Source organism: Platichthys flesus, chromosome 1 (genome assembly GCF_949316205.1).
Source record: "Platichthys flesus chromosome 1, fPlaFle2.1, whole genome shotgun sequence".
Taxonomy (NCBI): Eukaryota; Metazoa; Chordata; class Actinopteri; order Pleuronectiformes; family Pleuronectidae; genus Platichthys; species Platichthys flesus.
The window spans coordinates 27,752,049-27,773,120 of record NC_084945.1 but is presented as its reverse complement, the minus strand read 5'-3'; the positions used below and the strand labels follow the sequence as shown (position 1 = coordinate 27,773,120).

The following is a 21,072-nucleotide window of genomic DNA, read 5'->3' as shown; positions in this document are numbered from 1 at the left end:
ATAAAGAAATGGCGGCACCACTCAGTTGATTTGTCTACTCCCTATCCTGTATTGATTGCTAAAAAAAGATACTACACATAAAGTGAAGTAATGATTTAATCCCATCCTTATGATTCACTTTCCATTTAATGCTCAACCCATAGCAAGGTCACAGATTTGATTTTTGTTATTGATTTCTACTTTAATTATATCCCCATGAGAAGTGTGTATATGTGAGCTTTGTATAAATGTAGCAATTCTCACAACTAAATGTAAACTGAGCGTCATTTCAAAGAACAGCACATTTCACATGCACGGTTTCTTTCATGTGTCTCTCTGCAGATAAACCCAGATATTAGGAAGAAAAAAATAAAGGTTGATGGACATCAACTGCTAGACACGTTAGTAAAAAAGCGTGAACTTATTCCACACATCACTTGAAACTTGCAGCAGTTTGTCACGGACGCTACACTTCATCTCTGTTCATTGAGGTATTGAAGGTCCACTGATTATTTTTCCTTATCTTTTCCGTAAATATTGTCACTACAGATTTATTCAGTGCTCACTCCTCAGAGGATCCAGACCTTCAAGTAAAACTGAATATCTTCCTCTGGACTTGATGACAAAACCTGAGCACCCCTTTGTTTTTACATCAGACGCACTGAACAGTTGTCTAATGGGACTTCACAGCGGATGTGTTGCTGGTGTAAAAGATGAAATGCAGCAACAGATGTGGAATACAAAAAATACATATTGTTGAAATAACAAATGCTTAAAATTGTGTTTTTACCCCTTCCCTGCCTCCCTGTGCTTTTGACTTAAAGTTTTCACTCTGCAAAGGTATAAGCAAAGACAGTAAAAAGTGTGATTCAATGTGAAAAGTAGATGTGGTCTCTGTAGAGCTCATATCTCCACGGAGGCTCAGCAGTAACTTTAAATTCAATCAAGCTGCACCAAATTTCCCACACAGTTCTCTAACAATGTCATTTTTTTTCATCATGAAACATTATTTTCACAATGAGATATGACTTCTAGAGTTGGGACCAAAAGTATGTTGTGACTATTGTACATGTTTTGAGAATTCTAAATAGACAAATCATCAGTCGAAGGCATGATAAAATCCCATGTTCTTTTTATTGAAACATAAGCAATGTTTTTTAAATATAAGGCCATGATTTTTTTTTAATGATCAATCATTTCATACAAATATATATATAAAACTAAATCACATCAGAACTTGGTGTTTGTACCTTCTCTCTTTAGAACAACAGAAGTTCTTCTTTGTCAGACTTTTGCACACGTAACAAAGTAGTTTGTTCAAATCAACCTGGAGTCCATTCATGTGATCTCACTGACTCCGTGCAGGACCCCTCGTTTCCTGAGGACACTTAGTTCTCTAAGCCTATGGCCGAATGTGAGGGCTTGTTGACCAATCAGACGCCTGATCGAGCTGTATTATGGTTGCAAATGTTAACATCTGGAGAACTATTAACCACACCCTGATACACAGCGTGTGATTTATAACACAACATTGTAATCCAGAATAAATGATGACCTGGGCTCAATATTTTAAGAGGTTGAAGAGTTGTGTGAAATTTCAATGGTGACTGTCAGTTAAGGCACATTTACATGAAAATGCACAACAGCAGCAGGGCCCTGCATATGATATTAATCATAGTCTAATCTCCTAGGAAAATGCCAAAGTGACATTGTAATAGAGGGAAACCATGTGTAGGAAGTTTGTTGGCTAAAACGAATACAGACTAATTCAATAGACCCACAGGAAATCCTCCCTGCAGACATTTCAATGTTGGAAAACAGTGAAACGGCAGCTTAACCTTAAAACATATAGTCAAGATGAAAATGTAACCATTGTCAACATTCACTGAATTTTGGACAAGCTTATTCAACTTGTTTATTCATCTAAACCAGTGCCACACAAGAGGCTGTGCCATAGACCTTCAGTATGCCAACTGTTTTAGAGACATGTTGATTCAACTGTATGATCAGTTTGGAGGATGAAGGTTGTGTTGCATTACTCAGGTGTCTCTGTTTCCCTTATTGTATGTAGAGGTGTTTCTATTATTATGTCCACGTCGACTTGAATCATCAGCTCTCGAAGGCAGTTCCCACATGAGGGTTAGGGTTTCTTTGTTGTTGGTGTCAGCCCTCTGAGGATAGTGAAGGCTGACAACCTATTTTAACACAATCATTAAGGTAAAACAGCCAGAAACAAAATACATCGTCTACATATATGAATACATTGTTCTGGCTGTTTGTCCGGTCTAACTAGGACACCTGGGGAAGTCCATTTCTGAGAATGACTCAGTCCTGATAACGCACATCTGCTCTGAGTTCCTTTGCAACATAGTTGAGCAGCGCAGCGGTGACCTGCTGCTGGAGAGTTGCGTTGCCCATCACAAGAGCGAGGAGCTGGGCTACGTCTGTCCAGTCCAGGCTGCCCAGTACGGCCACAATGTCAGTATAGAGCTTCTGTTTCTGGTTTTGTGGCAGCTCCATCAGGATCTCAGGTAGAGGTCTGAACTGGCCGCTGGTCAGCCAGCTGCCCAAGAGACCACCAACTGCTCCGCCTGGCAGACACACAACGATGAGGAGGAAGTGGATACAGGGTCAGTTATAGGTTTAGAGCCAAACAGATCTATCAGTTGGCTGATAATATCAGTGTCAGTCCTTAACAGACGTATAAGTATCTAAGTTTATGTTTGCCAATATAAAAAAGTATAATTCAGAATTAACAATGCAGAAAATATATGCATTTATGTTAGGATCCATAGGTGTATGTAATTCCTTACTTCGAGTTCTATAGATTTAGTTGTATTTGTGTCTTATTTTTATTTTATAGTTATTCATAACGTTTATGGTTAGACTAAACAAGTTTAATTATTAGAGGAGTTTACTCTATTCAATTCAATGACAGTGGGTGCTACTGTTGAAAATGAACCAAATGGGTTTTATGAACCAATTTGCTAGGCTGTTTTGGCCAATGGGAAAGTTTTGTAATGGGAGTGTCCAGCTACTATATGACAGAGATAACACTAACTACTGCAGCAACTCTATTGGCAAGTCTCTCAGTCTGACAGGAAACAGAAACATGGTGAAAAGTGACCATTACAAATCACTGAGCCCATGGTGACATCTTTAAATTGATGGCTCTGTATTATCAGGAATTAAAGACATAGAAGAGAGCAGGAGAATCTCCACAGGATTCACTGCGAGCTAGTGGGGGGGTTGATAATGCTTTTTACACGAGACAGATGCAAAAATCTAGACAAAACCCATTCATTACATCCGTTACATCCTGCCTCTGCCAACTGCTACACCCTTCACCTGAATGCTCCTGGGATTTCAGTGCATGTGAATGAGTCTGGGTGGAGAATCTCCTGCTGCATTGTGCATGTGTGAAAGGCAAAACTCAGCAGCATGTGCAGACCCAGTTCTGCAGAATTCCTTTTGGTGGTCCTGACTGAAAACGCCTCCAGTGTTGGCGACATCTAGACCAGCTGTTATATAATGACATCACAAATAAAGTAATCAGGTCTGGTGTTTTTGTGACGGTGTAAGTTCTCACCCACAGCAATCCCAGGAGGTCCACAGAGCATCCCACCTAGAAAGGCAGTCCCTCCTGCCACCATCGCTCCTTTGGTGGAGTTTTTCACCGCGACCTTGATCTGATCGTGTGCTGATATCTCACAGCACAGACGCATGACGTCATTCATGTGGGGAGGCATCTCTGTGTTGAGGCACTGGCAAGACAGGAGGGAAGAGGGTCAACTCTACTGTGGAGTCATCATTAGGAGTAAGAAGGAGCCCGGCTGTAAGCCCTGGCTCAGACGAGACCATTGACATGACAGTGTTATGATAAAGCATCTTCCTAACTTAACATCATCACTAAAAGAAAATGAACAGTATTAAAATATAGCTAATATAATTCCGCCTGTGACTCAACACACCTAGTGTCTTGTATAACTTCTCTATAGCTTCACTTAATGTCTCATAGTCAGTAGATTTCTTCCGACAGGGACAGAAGTATAAAGAGCTGAAATGTTAACAGGGAAGAATATGAATGAGAATAACGTTACAGTGACATATTGGTGGTAATGCTAAACCCACCTTAACTGTTATTGTCGGTGAGTGGTGAAATTCGCAAAAACAATTTGCAATGAAAGAAATGATAAGAATACATTGACGCGAACCAGGTCATATAATCAGAGCTGGTAGTTTCTTCTTTCAAAAAATCCTCAGATCTCTAACTTAGGTTTGCCCTTACCTTATTTTCTAATGCAGCTGACTTCATACTGATGAAGTTAAGCTCAAATACAATTAACTACAGTCTTGTGATGAATCCTCCCAACAGGACGGTCATAGTAATATAATATAATATAATAAACTGGAATGTTGTTGAACTAGGAGGAAGAAAAAAAGGTGCAGCACATCGAAGGCTTCACAAGAATAAATGCTTTCACTTTTACTTCCACACATCATAAAAGAAAGTTGAATTATTTAAATACACTGTACACAGTTTTTTTTATAGATTTTTACTTATATCAAATTAACCTAATGCTTTTCGCGGCTTTTATTATAAAATCAACTAGTTTCTGGATGGAGTCTGGCGTGAGAGGTTCGTCACAGAGTTTCGCAGTGTGGTTTAAACCGTGTCTGATACAGTACACGAGCTAGTGTCCAGTCCTGTTACTGACACTAGGAGCTGAAGACAGTGCTAAACAACGATGATTTGACTAAACTTCAATATCAAGTTCCTGCTAGGTTTGAAATCGGAACCACGCGCTGAGCACATCAGCTCAAACATCCCCTCCAGTGTAAGTCTAATACAGTTGGTGTGAAACATTAGTTTCTTACCTTCAGTCTGCTGAACTATCAAACTAAGTTTAACCGACACATGGATGTGCTCCCACTGTTCTGTGACTTCTTCGTCCTCCCTTTCTTTACAGTCTGGCAACAACTTCCCGGCGCATTAGCGCCACCTTGTGGCCAGGAATGTGTATGACCTGCTTTATTCTATATGTAGGTTTTGTAGCAGAAGGTCAGTGCGCAGCATCTTAAAGCTGTAGTACTACACAGATTGCATAGCTTTATCAAACATTGTACACACAAACTGAACTTTACGTTCCTGTTAATATTAAATCTATGTCACATTATTGACACAAGAAGAGTTTACAGTATAATCAGGCATGGCATTTTGGCTGCTTCATTAAATGCAATACTGCAATCTAATATCCATATTTATATTTGGAAGACAGACTGTAATTAACATGATTATATAATTGTTTTGGCACCCCTATATTTATATATATATATATAGAGGGTGAGAAAAAAAAAGCCTTGGCTGCAGAAGCAGCATGTTCACCAGTAAGGGAGCAGCAGGTCAGTCAAAATCACTTAATAGAAAAGACACACACGAAAATCCCAGTATGGCTAGCTAGCAATCATTAAATAAGTTCCACGTTTTGGAAGCTAATGGGAGTCCAAAAAGTATTAAAAAAGTACCTTTGAAGTTTAAAAAACGTAGATATTAATTATGACAATCATAATAACAATAAATTATCTTGCCATCAGTTAGTTTACACATTCATTTAAATTGTTTACTGATGATGAATGTAAAAATCAGTATTGTAAACCTTGAAGTTTGTTGCCTAACAATGTACATTTTAAGTTGTTCGCTTGTTTACAAATGATTCAAAGATTTGTTGGAACCATTTTGAAACAAATGGATAAGTGGACCTACAATCACTACGATGGAATGACCTGAGGTAATATAATCATACTGCTCATCTTTCTAAATGGACTTCAATTTGATGAACAACTGAACAAAACTGCAGGTGTCAGGAGAGAAATCCATGGCAGTGGTTTCAGGAATATCTTTGAGTGTAGGATTTCAGATCACGTCATGATCTGCTCCATCTTTTAACAGGTGACATCAGAAATCAGCCAGAAAAACAGTTTTTCTTTGTCCTGGTCCTGAGTAGGAATGTTAAAGGCTCATGCATCTTTCAGCGTGTGTACAGATATTTTTAATTGCTATTATTATGAATAATAATAGTTGTTATCCTACAGCTCTGGAGTCAGAGATACCTGCAAAGAGAGAGAGTGAGAGTGGAAGAGAGAGAGACTAAGGCGGCTAAGGGATAAAGTGGTCGTCCTCCTTCCTGAAGGTTGGCAGTTCGTTCCCCAGTCTGACCCATCTGCATGCCGAAGTGTCCTTGGGTAAGATGCTGAACCCTGAATGGCCCCCCATAGAATAAAGTGCTGCAAATAGATGCACTGTATGAAATGTGTGTGTGTGAATGTAAAACTGTCCTGTGAAGCGCTTTGAGTGGTCATCAAGATTAGAAAAGCGCTATATAAATACTAAACCATTTACCATTTTAGGATGGGAGGAAAAAGACTTATAGTAAGTGACACGTAGTAAAATAGATAAATGAATGATGGGGCAGAGAGAAGGAGAGAAGTGCTCAGTGCATGATGGGAGTTCCCCAAGCAGTCTGAGTCCAAAGGAACATAACTAAGGGGTGGTTCAGGACTCACCTGATCCAGCCCTAACTATAGGAGCGTTTTAAGTTTAACCTTGAATGGAGAGATAGTGTGTGACTCTCCAACACAGAGTGGGAGCTGGTTCCACATGAGAAGAGCCTGGTAGCTGAACTCTTACAGATTCTTGGAACCACAAGAGATCCTGTGGGAGCCAAGTGATCTATTTGGATAGTATGGGGTTATGAGCTCTTTGTTATATGAAGGGTCTTGATTGTTAAGGGTTTTCATACAATTGTGCATAGGTAAATTTTTCTACTTATATGATACTGTATTTTACAAAAGCCTTGAAACCTCAACGCACTGCATTCCTATGAAGTGCATGCAAAATAGAAAAAACACAAGATCATTTTAACAACCAGCCATTTTCAATATCCTCAGTGACAATGTACTGAGGCCACATCAGTTCCTGGCAGAGAGTTGATGTAAGAAAAAACTGGTTACACGTTCTACTAGGAAGGACGGCTGACGTCCACTGATCGTTTCTGGCATTCTTTGCTCTCCCTCTGCTTCCTGAGCTTGGTCTTCATGGGAATTGGAGGATCGTCTTTGTCTTTCTCTTCCTCCTCTCTAGATGAGCACTGCTGAGTCTCCTCCGAGACACCTGACCCATGAGCCCGTGGAGCACAAAGACAATCTCTTCTGTGTTTTCCAATTGTTAGACTTTAATGTTCTTGATGCCTAGTGATATTTTACTAAATAAATGTTTCATTTTAAAGAAGTCACACAAAACTATTTCAATTTCTCATCACCATTGTGTGAATAAACTTCATAATGGAGGAAATCTTAATTCAAGCAATGAAATAACAGGCTCTCATTGAGAAACAATCTGCTTCCACAGACTAATTTCACTTCACAATGACGGTTCACCACCTCACCACAAAATAAGAGGTCTGGTGCTTTGCTTGAAGTGTGGCATGGAAACAAGTTTAATTCCCGGTCTGAATTATTGTCGCTGTCCGCCCCTGAATACCAGCTGCATGTTTGCCAACTATAATAAGTGTACTGATTCAACCCAGCAGACAGATCACCGTCAGGTAAAAGTTCTCTTAAGGTCAGTTCTATAGAGACATTCACAGGACATTCTAGGAACGTGTTCTGAAGGTAATTTTTTTTAACTGAAGGGGACATTCCGCAAAGGTTCTCTTAAGGTTACATCTTTTTATTCCACCATTAGCGAATGTAAAATGAAATTGTACGTTTAAAAGCTTGATATTCATGTCAATTATTTATTTATTTTAGCCTATGATTTATTATTATAGAATTCTAGGCTGGTTTTTGAGAACACTGCGGCATAAATCCAAATTTGGCCATAGACATCCATTCTTCACCGATTCTCTAATCTGACACGATCACGGCCCACATCGACACCCAGCGAAAGCGGTACATGAAGGCAGCTTCAGTACCTGTAAGATCCATGATGATTAATTCAGGATTTAAGTCTGTGGCCATGATGACATTCACACATTCACATTAGAGGAACTGCGTTACCAAATAAAAATATAATAACATTTAATTGTTTTGTTTGTGATTTGGATTTTTTTCCCCAGTGGAGCTGACTTCATTATCAAAACAGTTTGTAGCCTAAGGCTCGGGTATTTATGGTCGTATGCTGCCTTTATGAATAATCTTATAATAAACAACAACATTATTATCCTCCTCCAACCCTTTTTCCCGTGCGCCTCCTAGCGCCAGCTGCGTGTTCAGCGCTTGTATACGCTGAAGGAAAAGCACAAAAACCCAACTTATTCAAAAAGCTAAATAGTTTTTACACTTCCTTATTGACTGAGACATTTGACTTGTATCATTCATTAACATATAAATGTTATAAACGTGTATGTCACTGAACAGAGGCTTGAAAAACATTAGTCCACGACAGGAAATATATTCTCTAACATTAGGTTTTGTTTATAAGCTCGAAGACAGTTTTCTGACAACATTCAGCCATGTTCACACACAAATATGATTTAAAAAAAAGTTATATTGTATAAAGTGATAGTAAATAAAGTTATATTATATAATGTTATGTTATATAAAGTGTTCGGTCGCGGTCAATATTTGTCAATATGTGCCACAGCTCGGTGCGTGTGATTGGCTTACGCCTGGTGTGACGCAGCCCCGTTGGGCGGGGCTCAGAGCTGACGTCACAAGACGCAGGGAGGACTCTCCGACACAAACAAGTTCGAGGTCAAAACAAAGTGTGAAGAGCTGCAGCAGAGCCGCAGAGTCTCCGAACAACCCGCGGTCAAACGAGAATACAGAGGAACTCCTGCTCCAGCAGGTGAGTGTGAGTGGGAGAAGAAGTGGTCTTTATGTCAGACATCGGGTCCGTCTGGCTCTGTTCTCTGTCTCCAGTCGTGTCCGCTGTGCGATCATTCCGCAGCCTCCGTTATTCTCACTGAATATACTCTGTCATGTACACTCGTCTTACTGCAGCTGTACAGTCTCCTGTTGTGATCATTATGATTTCAAGACACTGTTCTGTGCGAGCAGTCAGCTGATCTGTGGACAGACAAGAGGGGGGGGGGCATGTCAGCTGATGTCTCCCTCTAATGGACAAGGATGAGGGGACAGTGTCCAGCAGTCTGCCGTTGCTCACAGATTCCACACAAAGACTGATAAGCAGGCAGACAGGCACTCGAGGAAGAACTGTCTCACATGTAGATCTGGTAAACAACAGTATGGAAATGTACTAATAATACTTGTAATATATCATGATATGTTGTGGCCATAGTAGATCGTGTTGTATATACAACGATACTGTAAAACTGCTGAGCAAAAATAAAGATTTGTTGTGCATATAAACATTTACCTACATTAAACCTTATTTAAAATCCAGTACTGTGACTTCTCTCACTTGTTTGGTCAGGTTGACCTCTCAGTGTAGGTTCTGCACACAACAGCGTGTATCAGTAATATTAATAAACTATCCAAAAGTATCCTGGGAACCTGGACCAAGGACTATCAACAAACACTAGATTTACACAACATTTCACGTTATGCTGGAATAAAAGTTATGGGAAACCCAGTGTTGAAATCTCAGTCAGTCAGCTGCGGTCACAAATTAAAGTTATGTTAATGCTTACATGGACGACAGATAACAGATGATGCGTGTTATTCCAGCCTCTTGCATAATGATGTTCTCCAAGCTTTGCATTCCATTACTTGCTGCCCCCCCCCCCCCCCCCATGCGTATATAACTCAGGCTGCTCAGGTTTCCAAGCATGCGTAATGGAAGCACTTGTTGATATACAGTAGAGCAGGTGTCTAGACATGTCTTTGGGGTGTTTACTGAGACAGCCTCAAGGGGAGCTATTTGCACTGTTAAAGACACAAGCTCAGAGGAAGTTAAAGGGATAGTTCACCCAAAAATGAAAATCCATTCATCATCTACTAACCACTGTGCCGATCAAGGGGTGGGTGAAGTGTTTGAGTCCACAAAACTTCCAAAACTTATTCCCAGTGACTTTGCCGCATAGTTGATTTACCTGCTAGTGTTTGGTCATTTACAGAGCGAAGCAGAGGCATCAAGATGATCGGAAAGATTCTTTCTCATCTGCTTTGGAACACATGCGAGGACTTTGAGGCAGCAGACAATGGTTTTGAGGAGATGATGGAGTTTGAGGAGGGAGGATGGATCTTTGTTAATCTCCCAGGTGAGACTTCAAACATTCTTGGGTCAGTGAGGGTACAGCTTACAGCGGGATGAAAACTGATCTTTTCGAACCGGGATGTCCCTCACACAGAGAGCGGGTCGCTGGCAGTCCCTGAGGCGGATCCACTCGAGAACCTGCTGATCGAGCACCCGAGCATGTCTGTCTACCAGATGAGACCCAGGATGACTGGGGAGGAGGAGGAGGAGGAAGAGGAGCAAGGCTCTGATGAAGATGAAGAGGACACTCCCAGGTTAATATCCATTCAAACACTCCAGCCCACACACACACTTGTTTTAGGTCTTGAGGCAAAAATCCCTGACTGAGATTCCAACATAGAAAGTCAAACATTTTAAGATGGGATCATTATAGATTATATAGAACAATATATAAGATGAGATGTACAGTGGTTTTCACCTGCAAAGATTAAATATTGAGAAGTTAATTGTCTATCAGCTTATTGTATATGTTCAATGGAAGAAGAAATATTCTGCTCCTTTATTTAAGCCAAAATAGCAGTAACACAATGTAAAATTACTTCATTACAAGTAAAGGCCAGCATTCAGAATGTCAATTAAAAGTAAAGTGTTACCAATAATGTATAATTTAAGTATTAAAAGTATTATGTATACTATTGGATTAATTGTACTGATGTTTTCATGCATGAGCTGCATTTGACTATTGTAGTTGGTAAAGGGGAGATTAGGCACTTCAACTACTGGATAACACCACGCACAGCCTCAAATATCACGTTTACCTGTTATACACTCGCTATTATGCCTTTTTGTGACCTTTGAAATGAAAACATGAGATTTCCACGCAGTGAATTAAATTAAGTGTCTAGTTCAGTTATAAAATCCAAGTGCACCACTGAACATACAGATATTAAGTTGTCGGCAGTATCCTCATGAACCTGTAAATCTCTTTCAAACCTTGCATAGTATCTCACCATTGGAAACGCCTCATGGTATGACCAATCACAGAGCTCCTCATCTATACAGATCAATCATATGATTTGCCTGGGTCATCCTGTCCTTAATACTTAGTCTTAAATTTAGATATCTTGGGTCATCATTGTCAGATTATCAGTCTAGAAAGCTAGATCTAGGTTTTCTCTCTTACTTCATGGGAACGGCTGCTCATAGAGAAACAGATGGAAGCTAGAGTAAGGATGTTGTGTCTCATCTTTGCCTGGCTACTTTCGAGTTCACCTCGGCGAACGACCCCCATTTTGCTGGACCAATGTGTAATTTTGGCATAACTGGCTCAGTTGAGACAAGACTCAGGTTTACAGCCTGCCGTGCAGACTTCCTACATAGTTTGATGCACTGATTCGACTGATCAAATGTGGGTTGTCCCTGGGGCTTTGGGGGGAGCCCTGTGTTCTCCACAGTGATTGGCCTGGAAATGCTCTTGCTCTGACCTCCACGGGTAGATCCTTAACCTTCCATCTGTTGTAAGTTCACCATTATTTCACCAGTGCCTGGAATTTTCAGAGCTTCGATGGAAGGATTACTTTATCCTCACTTCCATTTTGACCACCAGCTCCATCATGGTGATGTTCCTTGTGTTTTTGGCCCAGATCAGAAAATCTCCTAGGGGAGATGAGGCACTTCTGTGGTCTGCGCCTAGTCTGTTGCTGCTCCAAGCCCCTATCATGGGCGCCAGACTCACTCTCTCTCTGCTTATGGATGAGTGTTTTGTTCAACTTCTTGGCCTTGTCTTCCAGTTGTGATGATTTTACTGCCAGGACCTTGTGGCGCCTCCATCTGTACCTTTGCTTTGTGAGTGCTTTCTCACACAATATGTGTTTCAGAGTGACTAGTTGTCCAAACAATGTGCAGCTTGGGTCCTGTTTTAGTCCCCTCAGGACAAGGTTTGTTAGAATTGGGAGAAGGTCATAGATGCTACAGAGGATGAACTTTATCCGGCTGGGTTCCATCGCCAAAATGTCAGCCCAAAAATTCTTTCCCTCTCTGACTCCTTTTCAGGAGGTCCACTTGCGTTGCTTTCTCATTTGGACTGCTCGGGTTTGCCTCCCCTCCGCCTCCATCTGTCAGATTTTTTCGAGAGACGGTGTCTCAGAGCCAGTTACTTGGCATCCAGTCGCTACTGCCCTGCTGAAGTGGCAGGCCACGTTACCAGCGTACAGATCTTGATTCCAGCTTCTCTGAACCTAATATCTGTGCAGGCTGACAGCACGATGACCTGGCTTTCCAAGGTCACCTGGAATTCTTAAGTTATACCTCAAGTTGCCATTTGAGGCTTTGCTCCCCTTGTTTATATTTAAGATCGGGTTTAGGTCATGAGGGACAGAGAAGTTTCTTTGTCAACCTCCGTATCATACAAGGTGTTTCTTAATTGTTGTAGTGCTTGGGTTATGGAGTCATTGATGAGGTGCAGATCACTCACATTCCTTTTGTTCTTATTTGTTTCTTTGATGAACTGTGCCAGAACTGATTTTAATCACCTGGTGGCTCAGCTGTCACTGAATGGTTATGTTGTCAATGTCGGCAGGAAGGAATAGCTTGGCACATCAGGAGATATGCTCACTGGTATTCTTACAGAGAGTTGTGAGAGGATCGATACCACTCTGTCTGGGTGGTTAAATACTGGATGTAGCTAAAGCTAGAGGATGGTCGCTAGTCACAAAGACTGGAAGCAGGAGAAAGCTGCTAATGTGACAACAAAAACTAAGCAGCAAAAGTGATACGTTTTTCTTTTTGTGCGTTTTATGCTAGAATCGCTGCACCATGTCAGATGGTAAATAAACCACAAATCATAAAACATAAGCAGACTGGGTCGCCACATATTTAACCATATTTAATGGATAGACTCAAGAGCTAGTAATTAATATCTACTGCATTGTAATGCTGATAAACACTATAACCTCAAGACTTAACCCAAATCTGATATCCTGACAAAAGGGATCATTCAAAACCTTGACAAAATGTCATTCTATTTTTGTTCTTAGTCTTATATTAGTTTTGAGAAGGACAGAGGATTTACAACATTCACACAGGGCTGGTTCACAGTAATTTCTCAGGTGTTTATTCACCTAACATAGTATCAACACATACTCTAACATCTCTTCATGTGTCTGTGCAGGCCAGTGGCAGTGAGGCAGCACATTTCTTGGCGTTTGGCTGCCTGGGGAATCCCTCTGCCCTGCAACATCCAGCTGCTGGATGTCCAGAGGGCCAGGACTCAGGCTGAGAGGAAGAAGCTGAGCCGCAGCTCCCTTCACAGGCAGAATTTAGCCAAGATGCGATTCTCCCCAGCAGAGAAGCGCTACGGCCACTTCAAGCAGCCTTTCCAGCGCCTCTGCAACTACTAACAAGCAGTACGGCAACTGCTTGTGAGAGGGTGTGTCTCAGGTTGCCTCCACCACAGCCCAGTGAGCAGCATGGTGCCTTGACTCTGCAATACTCTGGTTTCACTGCAACACTGTAACAGTTTTTAATTTTCGACCCTTACGTTGGCAGCCCTCACTTCTGAAAAAGCTGAAAACAATGAACCTCAATCTCCTGATATCATGAACGACAGTCAGTCGCTCACATTGGAAAACACGAGTAACATGTGCAGTTCCTTTTAAAATATAAGCATATGTACATTTTCGATGATTTGAATTGTGTGACTTGTTTGGATTGTTGTGGTGTGTGACATGTTTTTTCTGTTACAGCGTGTGACGTATGATGCAGTTGGATGTTGCCAGTCCATGATTGTATTCTATCTGTATTATATTATGTGCCTTAGCTTTAGATGTTCCTGTGACAAGTATATTAAAAGCTACTTTCATACCATGTGCACCTGTACAGTACTCATATCATGTGAAATTAATATCTGTGAACTCCCTACAATGAATGTTATTTGTTTCAAATTGATTTTTATTAGAGTGTAATTTCAAAACCAATCTTAAAGTTTTGTATAAAGTGTACCGTTTTATATTTTTCAGCTGGTACCCACTTTTTTCAAACCACACAAATTGTTCATTTTTGACTCACATTTGTATATACAGTTGAATATTATGTTTTTCTATTTTGTGTGTATTTATAAAAATGTAAAAAAAAAGCCAAATAAATCTTGTTTTCTTAAGCTGGTTTCTGTTTAATATGACAGTAAAAATGAAAAAAACAAATTCATGATTGTTCATGTATTTCTAAAAAGAATATCATTGAAAACAGTCAGTCATTGACATTCATGTGGCATTCTTGTCAGTATATTCAAGCTGCATTAAACAACACCTAATGATATAATTAATTAATTGATGTGACCTGGATAAAGAAACCTGACCCTTGTGCTTTATGATTCACTGAGCTTCATAACTAATGTTACCTTCTACAGCAGTCAAGATTTACACTTGTCTGATGTCTTTTTGAGGTAAAGTGAATACTTTGTAAGACTTTAAGGTACAATTGAGCATTTTTAATAGGACCAGTCAATTTCGAAGGCGACGAATCTTTCCCATGAACCTTTTCACCTGCTCTGGGTGGACTGCATTGGCCCAGTGGCCACCCTCCTTGAAATGAGAACCAATGATTATTCCATTTGCATCAAGATAGCGCTCCATGTTGTCATAGGTCACTCCAGAACCAATCAGCACTGGAATTCTCACAGCCTGGGAAACCTCTGCAAAAGGAGAGAAACAGCAAACCAGTTTTTTAAATCATTAAAAATAATCCTTTCAGCAACATCACGTTTTTTAAGTCATACAAAAGCTTTATAAAATACCCATCTTTCACCAGCTCATGTACACGGATGCATTTGAAATCAAATCATACAAAATGCATGTTGAAATTGCATCTAAGCTCATGTCAGTTTAGTGTAGCCCTCTGCACCTGTCCCCACTGTGTCTGTGGTACTGGTGAGAGGGGGCTTAACCGAGAGAGACTGTCACCCAGTGATCTTTGCACACAGCAGAGTCCAACCTCCATACAGAGAGTGCATGTGTGTGTGTGTGTTTGTGTGCTCTCATTTGCGAGTACAAAACTAAGCCTGTGTGCCTGTTATGCTCAAAGTGTTTACTGTGTTGCATGTGGTGGTTGGAAGCTTCTTAAAATAACAGCCCTAGCTATTTGAGGGATTGTCCACTGTCCAGATTTCAGACCTACTGACCCCTGGTCGATACCGACCTGGGGGTATTTTATCCCAGCCCACAGATAAATTCAGTGAAGAATTTGAATTATGCTGGACCGCTACCATGGGAAAAGACTCCATTAAAAGTTAAAATGCTTCATTTTACTTTGGTAGTACCAGGTAAATTATGTAAAGAATTTTAAGTTCAGGTTCTTAGGTAACATTTGGCCCATTTTGGAATGTTATTATTAATTGATCGAAAAATTAACCTATAGGCAGCATTGATTATCTACTTTATATACTGAGTCACATTTTTTACACTCTGTAAAAAATTTTGAAAAGTAAGTGGCTGTAAAATAAAAGTATTGAAGTAACAAGCTTTGTAAATGGTAATAAAAGTATCCAGATATGTAGAAGTCGCAGTCATTTATTCTTTAAATTACAAGTACAAGACTGAAAATCTTACTTAAGTAAAGGTACAACAGGATTAGATGCAAAATGCAAAAACACTACAGTCATATATTCTATGTAGACTAATTATATTTTTGGTTTACAACAAGATGAGATATTATGTCCCTTGTCAGATTGATGTGACAAATTTGTTTGGAAACAGCTCCTTATGTACAAGTTAAGTAGATATGTAAATATTGATTTGTGATCCTTTTAACTCTACTTTCATATCCAACAACCTCTGGGGAATATACCAGGTTTTATTCTATTCTAAAATAAGCTCACTTAAAACAGCTGCTTGTTTAAAATGAACCAAATTTGACACCAGGTTATCACTAACCACACACATTAGAACAGTTTTATAGTATTTCTTTTTTCTATTAAAGAAGCAGCTTTTGTCCACTGGGCAACAAAAATAAAATTTAATGCAACTGTGCCCTGTCACCTGATGATGTTCATACCCTGAGCATATTAACAAAAAGTTACCTTTTAACTCATTGACTTGATATGGAGCAACACTAGCATAATTCCATGTGTTTGTTCATTAATAATACGATATGTGCAATATTGACTCTTCTTTTAGCTTTGCTTTGGTCTCCTGAGTTAAATATCTGGCTCCTGAACTGTTCACTGGTCTGCTTGGGGCTGATAAACAATTGGTTAATGAATATGAGCTTAATACTAAAACAGTGGAACAAACAATGAGCTATAAGGGGCCAAAACCAAGGCAGAGGACAACAGACTAAACATATAATACATCTCTGTGGGTTTGTTGCTATGAGCGATATCTGTAAAGCTACACAACATAAAACATAACATACTTTTTCATTGTTCTCTTTCATGGAAGACACTTGACTATTCATAGTAAAAACAGCACAGGTAACATTGGTTGCGTCCTATACAAGTGTTCCATGAGGCCATGACAGTGCGTCAGCGTGCACAACACCAGGACCCTGAACTGGAGCAGTGTCATGGCATTCAGCTGTTTCACTGAGTGCAGCTGTTCACTTCATGCTGTGACACTGTACAGTGGGAAATGGGTGTGTGGAAGTAAAAACAGGCTTATGAGTGCAGCCACGGAATTTGACTAAATCACAGTGAACCACTTGAAGTGTGGTGGAGGTTTATAAAGTAGCACACCATTAAAGTACTCAGCACAAGACAGTTTTTGCTTTTGCTTTCCTCCACTTGACTTTCCTTAGATCCAGTCATCATTCATGCTGAAACCAATGATGCATGATTCAGTGGTACTCTCATGAACAGTATTCATACTGTGTGTTTTTCTGCATGTGTGTAAACTTAAACTAGAATGAAATCGCAACTGTTGAGCACAATCTCCTGATAATTAGCCATTTTCTTTAATTCTACAAGTAGTGGACTGAGTAATGTCTACACTGCTCAGTGTTCACCAGCAGGCAGACGACCACCATCCTCCACCTCCACCACCAAGTCAGCAACTACCTGGAGCTGAGGCTCCTGTCCTGCCTGATGGAACAACTGTTTATCCTCACAGAGGAGGTCAGACATTTCAGGCTTCATATTACTTCATATCCATCCACACTGAATATAGTGCGTGTGTGTGTGTGTGTATGTGTGTGTGTGTGCGTAAGTGCGTGGTCACGTGTGAGCACTCCTAAATTGAGCCATAGTGCAGCTCGGATTCACATGGCTGCCATATTGGGTGCATACCGACGTTTGTCCTGTCCTATAACCACCACTGGACACTGAACACTGCGGACAGGAACCCTCATAGGATAATGACAGAACTGCAGATGATTGTGCCCTCTGCTGGACAGACTGGGCAGTGACTGGTGGCACTTCTCCACTTAAGAGAAGTGCCACCAGCTATAAACTAAAGATGATTGATTAAAAATATCACAGCTAACTCAATAGAATCAATGGTGAAACATCAGCTATAGCCATATGTTACTGTCCAAGTATACCAAAGTGTCAAAAAGTGATTTGAAAGCTCAAAGCTGGCTTGATAAACATGATTCTCCAGGTTGTGGAATTGTGGTGCTTTTGTAGAAGTACCTTTGAGCTCACACGGGTCAGCCTCTACACCAGTGGATGCTCCTGTGATGACGAGTCCATCAGAGAGGAAGAACTCTGCAGCACGGGCCGTCTCCTCAATGCTCACGTCTGATGTCAGGGCATGGGCGCTGGGGAACAACACATACAATGACTTAGCCTAAATTAAAGTGGAGGTACTTTGTTAGGGCCAGATCTTAAGGAGAACTTGTCCTTGACTGATCAAACACATGTATAGCCTACATTAAATATAAAAATATAGAACAATGATTCTAGGATGTCGATATGAAAAAACACTCATGACACAGAAATGTAATTGAGGCTTGAATTTTTAGTTTTACACCAAACTTTACAATAAATATTTTTAAAACACACACAAATGCAACTACATATTAAAACTTGAATTAAGGATACAAATATAATTTTGTGTCATTTCAAATATAAACATAGTTTCTCTTCTGCATTGATCATTCTTTAAAACAAAGGTTTTCAAATAGTTAAACATAAATGCAAAATGTCTGTGAGAGGCTGATATCTACCGATATTATTGACCAACTAATTTTGGCCAGGCTACTAACAAAATATGTATTAACGCTCTATAAATCTCCCTCTTTCACTAAGGTGAAGAAAAATACTTGATTAAGTCGATAGTACAAGACCTGCATTGTTCAACATTTTACGGAAAATCCTAACTTTTGTAATAAATAATGTGTTTCCTCCACAAGCCTCACAAGACCTATTTTACCGAGACAATTTGATAGTGAAATTCTACATATTTTTATTAGTCATTAATAAGTGAAGTCTCATATATAATCATAAAATATACAGAAAAATAAACCAAGTAAAATAATGGCTGGCTGAGATAAAAACTAAAATAAAACCGAACTGGCACAGGGATCAAATTAAGCTGTACTTCAAATAAAGAAAAACAGAATGGGTGGAATTCACGACAAGTGTCGACAATGAAGACACATTGAAAATAGCCTCTAACAAAACTAACGCTATCTTTATTATTAGTTGCATCCCTGAAAACGGCCAACAGAGTAATGTAAATCCTGAACTACACCTGGAGAAGATAGAGGGACAGATGGCAGAGGAAGTGAGCGAGACAGAGTGGGAAGAAAACATTAAAGATCCCCTGCTTAGGAACAGACAAAAGTATTTGTCTATCAGGCTGTACCTGGAAATCTCTTTCATTTAGCAGCGTCATTGAACTATAAGCAATTTGGTGAACAGGTTTAATTCTTACACGTGTGTGTGATAATACAACTGAAGGGTTTTTCATTCCAACCCTTGACTTAAGTCCAATCTTTCCCCGTAGCAGTTTAATAAAATAAATTATGGCAGCCAAACTAAAGCTACTGATGAACTTAAAAAGACCTTAAATCTCCCTGACTAATGCTTTATTTCTAGACATGCCAAAAATATTGGTATGGATCTTCATTTAGTAGCAGTAAGGGACTGGGTCAGTGGTAAGTCCTGCCATTGGTAATTATGTCAGGATCGCAGAATAAAAGTTGTCCTACATCAACAGCTACAGTTATATGTGTAAAATATGTTTTAAGTTATTTGCTGTCTATCAGTGGGTTTTCTGCTTTTAACTTTCTAATCAAACAGTGCAGCCAATGACCTCACCTGTGCTTCTTTTTGATGTCAGTGAAGATCTGCACATGCTCAGCGCCGACCTGTTTGCGATACCTCAATAACTCTCCGGCACAAGCATTCAAGAGGCCCTCATCCGCCACGTGAGAAAAGACAAAACCCTCCGCCCTGATGAAATCCATACCTGTGATCATACACAAACATTAGAATGATGTAGTTTACTAACTGGTAGCTACTGCATCAAGAACAGGTGATATCGGACATACAAGTATCTGATCTTTGTTCAGGAAGAACAACACATCATTAATAAGAATGGGTGACCACACAGTGATATCAGCTACTGTGATGTTTGTTTGTCTATTTACACATTGGCAGTGATAAAACATGACTAAAGATGTTAGTTCCGTTCGGTTCTGTTCTACAAGCTTAAACTGCAGATGATTTCAGCCTCATAAGCATAAATTAGTTGGTGTAGAGTATGAACCTGAAGCCAGAGCTACGGCCATTGCCTGCTGGTTAGCAGAAGACAGTATTTGGACTCCGAGCGGCAGGCTTGGACAGACGCTTCTCACAGCAGTGCACATGGCTGTCATACAGGCACACACCTCAGGGCCCACAGAGAATGAGTAAGGGATGTCGTGCATGTTCTCGATGATCAGACCATCCTGGGAGAAGAGGTTACAACAAATGGTTTATCTGTCACAGTTAAGATTCATAAAAAATCATTACCGGTCTGCTGAGGTGACAGTTAGGATACATAAGGACACAATGTGAGATAACTTACAATCCCTGCATCACGGTAGATTGATGCCTCCCTGCATGCCTCCTCAACGATCTGTGATATTTTCATACAACCCAGGGGGGTGCCTGAGGAAAATGAGAAACTTGTTTACATACAGTAGAATCCATCAAAAATGATAGCGCCTAGATTTACAGCACTACAATCTAAGTATATTTGAAGTAAAATTCAGAGACCAAAACCTCCTGTGACATAAGAATGTTTCTTATTAAAAAGATTAAGATTAAGATGCATTTATTAATCCCAAACACATGCACAGACATGCACAGGCACACTCATGCAGGTAGGGAAATTTAACCTCTGCTTTTGACCCATCTGATGCAGGACACACAGAGCAGTTAGCGACCATGTACGGTGCCCGGGGAGCAGATGTTGGGGGAGTTAGGGGCCTTGCTCAGGGGCACTAGACAGGGTAGGGAGAATCCTCTTGGATTTTTGGACAGATCAATCCAGTTTCTTCTTTTTATTGTTTCTCCGTGGAGTCGAACCAGAGACGAACCAGAGACCTTTTCTGCCCATAGTCCAAATTTCTGCCACTAGTCCACCGCCTCGTAGTAATGCATGGCCGAAGATAATTTAATGCTGTTATATATAATATTTATATAACTTTCTTATGATGCCATTTTCATGCAAGTATCAAGTATTCTTCACACTTTAGTATATTTTGCCAGTAATACTTGTGCTCTTATTCACTTCTGTAATTTCCTCCACCACTGAAAACATTGCATGTGAACAAAGGTGATTGTGATCTTACCTGGTAATGCTTTGACATGGATCATTCCAATAACCACAGACTTTAATCGTCCAAAAAGATCCAAAAACTTCATCTTGTCGTTTCAGTGAGGCAATCAAGGAGCAGTGACCAAATCATTTTTGTGTGTGCGTTTTAAACATGGAGATCACGTGACTGACCAA

At 40.1% G+C, this 21,072-nt stretch overlaps 3 protein-coding genes across 3 annotated transcripts; 1 reads left to right on the top strand and 2 right to left on the bottom strand.

The window, feature by feature from the left end:
• Nucleotides 1-1,094: 1,094 nt before the first annotated feature.
• On the bottom strand, nt 1,095-4,986 carry LOC133955501 (protein C19orf12 homolog). The gene is made up of 3 exons (XM_062390367.1): nt 4,858-4,986; nt 3,569-3,743; nt 1,095-2,570 (listed from the first exon to the last, which is right to left on the bottom strand). Exons 2-3 carry the CDS (start codon nt 3,726-3,728, stop codon nt 2,305-2,307), a joined length of 426 nt encoding a protein of 141 aa, XP_062246351.1. The 5' UTR covers nt 3,729-3,743; nt 4,858-4,986; the 3' UTR covers nt 1,095-2,304.
• A 3,697-nt stretch (nt 4,987-8,683) lies between these two features.
• Nucleotides 8,684-14,294, top strand: si:ch211-260e23.9 (uncharacterized protein LOC555795 homolog). Its single transcript, XM_062390337.1, has 4 exons — nt 8,684-8,827; nt 10,059-10,202; nt 10,293-10,452; nt 13,308-14,294. The coding sequence occupies exons 2-4, from the start codon at nt 10,079-10,081 to the stop codon at nt 13,534-13,536; spliced, it is 513 nt and encodes a 170-aa protein (XP_062246321.1). The 5' UTR covers nt 8,684-8,827; nt 10,059-10,078; the 3' UTR covers nt 13,537-14,294.
• zgc:162297 (uncharacterized protein LOC555865 homolog) lies at nt 14,281-21,066 on the bottom strand. The gene is made up of 6 exons (XM_062390324.1): nt 20,912-21,066; nt 20,143-20,225; nt 19,843-20,023; nt 19,392-19,542; nt 17,760-17,887; nt 14,281-14,828 (listed from the first exon to the last, which is right to left on the bottom strand). Exons 1-6 carry the CDS (start codon nt 20,982-20,984, stop codon nt 14,638-14,640), a joined length of 807 nt encoding a protein of 268 aa, XP_062246308.1. The 5' UTR covers nt 20,985-21,066; the 3' UTR covers nt 14,281-14,637.
• Between the last annotated feature and the right edge of the window lie 6 nt (nt 21,067-21,072).